Genomic DNA, 1,967 nt, shown 5'->3' with positions numbered 1-1,967 from the left:
GCGGAGGGTGTGCGGGGTTGTTTGGGGTGGGGGGGGGGGGGGGGGGGGAAGGGTTAGTTAACCTAAAAATGTCAATTTTCTCATCAATTACTCACTCTCATGTTTTTCTCATAAGACATGTTCATCTTCCAAACACAAATGAAGAATATTTTAATTAAATCTGAGAGATTATAATGAAAATAAGTCCCACCATTGAACATCAACAAAACCAAAATGTGGTGAAAGCCTAAAATAAATCTGTTCATCATACAACTCAATCTTATAAATCATATAGCCCGGGTTTCACTGACAAGACTTAAGACTAGTCCTAGACTAAAATGCATGTTTGAGCAGTCTCAATTAAAAATATCTTGCTCTGACATATCTTAAAATATGTCAATGACCTTTTGCTGTCTCAAGATGCACACCAGTAATGTTTTCTTCTAAGGCATTTTTATAAAAGCTGCTTAAATATCTTAATTTAACTAAAGCCTAGTCCTGGTTTAAGCTAAGCCCCGTCTGTGAAACTGGACCATTAAGTGTCTCTTCTAGAAGGTTTGGATTAAACCGCTTTGTTCATATGTATTACTTTTACGATGTCTTCATGAACTTTTTGAAGCATCAAAGTTTTGGTTTTGTGAACAGAAATGTCTCAGGTTTCATTATGAGTATCTTCAGTTGTGTTTTGAAGATTTAGAATTGAAGCATTAGAATGACATGTGGTGTGTTATTGATGACAGCAAAAGCTGATCATGAGAAATACAAGTCTTTTGTAACACCCATACAAAAAAGTGCCTATTTGTTGGGATTTTTTAAAGCTCACCTGGGAGCTGGTTGATCCAGGGCATAGCTGGTTGTTGTAAGACTCAATCTCCTTATGAAGGATGTTATGAGCTGCAATCTGCTTCTTCAGGTCAGCCAGAGTGGGGCCATACTCCTCTTTGCTAGCCTCTTTCTGTAATATTCCAAATTATTAAGAAATACTAGTTAAACAACACACACACACTTTTGCAGCAATTAAATAGTGTATATGGGAAACCAGGGAGGGAGTGCTGCCACACTTTACTTTACTTTATTCAGATTATAAATTAAAGCGGTTTTAAAATCTACAGCTTACATACAAACTGTTCAAACTGGTATCTTGACTGTTCAAAGTGTGTTGTTATTACAACCTGATACCAGTTGTAACAATAATACAAAACATGGACATAAGCTTAACTTTTGTTAATTTAATATAGAGATCATCCACTTCATGTATTTTCACTAATTGAAATCACTAAAGTTACTTTCGAAACCTGCTGAAGAGGCTTTCCAAACACAACTCAGCTAAGCGTAGATGGATACTGGTTGTTCATTTTAAAGTTGTGAGTGTTTTCTCTCTCTTTTTCTTTGTGTGCACATTAATGTTTTCTCTGACCTGTTTTTGGTTCAGCACCAGAGCCCAGTTAATTCTTGGCTGTAGTCCAACCTCATTCAGTTGCTCATACAGCTCTCGGTAAAGGGTACAGTCTTTAAGCCAACGCTCATGAAGACGACTAACACTAATTAGTGGGGGGGAAAAAATAATCAATTATGGAGCATGCGGAAATCATTACAATTACTTAAAGTTTTCGATATATATCATATAGATGAGAAAATACACTGTGCAACCCTGTTAGCTCAGTTTCGATGTGACAGAGCAACAGACTAAGTCATGAACAACAGGGTGTGTAGGATGCCTTTTGTGTCACTCACTCATTCTCTATTTCTCCAGCCTGAGGGTGTTTCATTTTCTTGGCCTTGTCTATATCCAGGAACAGATCTTTTAGGAGCCCCTCTGCCTGGCCTAAAAGGTCTGCTGTTTCCTTCTGATGTTGAAATTTCCTATTATTTTTCTCATTGTCGGCATCCTGAACAAAGGGCAGGGTTATTTATATGCCATTTACTAACACACAAACACACACACATATATATATATATATATATATATATATATATATATATATATA

At 36.6% G+C, this 1,967-nt stretch overlaps 1 protein-coding gene across 2 annotated transcripts in view; it reads right to left on the bottom strand.

Moving 5' to 3' along the window:
- The window catches only part of evpla (envoplakin a), a 26,181-nt gene that overhangs the window by 18,395 nt on the left and 5,819 nt on the right, over positions 1–1,967 (bottom strand). For both annotated transcript variants that reach the window (XM_016245754.1, XM_016245755.1), the window contains 3 exons: positions 1,714–1,868; positions 1,397–1,520; positions 803–934 (listed from right to left, as the gene is read on the bottom strand). In XM_016245754.1, coding sequence (XP_016101240.1) covers positions 803–934; positions 1,397–1,520; positions 1,714–1,868 — 411 coding nt within the window. The remainder of the gene's footprint in view (positions 1–802; positions 935–1,396; positions 1,521–1,713; positions 1,869–1,967) is intronic.

The sequence above is a fragment of the Sinocyclocheilus grahami genome, unplaced genomic scaffold, assembly GCF_001515645.1.
Source record: "Sinocyclocheilus grahami isolate Dianchi unplaced genomic scaffold, SAMN03320097.WGS_v1.1 scaffold767.1, whole genome shotgun sequence".
In the NCBI taxonomy this organism is placed as follows: domain Eukaryota; kingdom Metazoa; phylum Chordata; class Actinopteri; order Cypriniformes; family Cyprinidae; genus Sinocyclocheilus; species Sinocyclocheilus grahami.
Note: the sequence above shows the minus strand (reverse complement) of the source record. Positions and strands in the feature narration are given on the sequence as shown.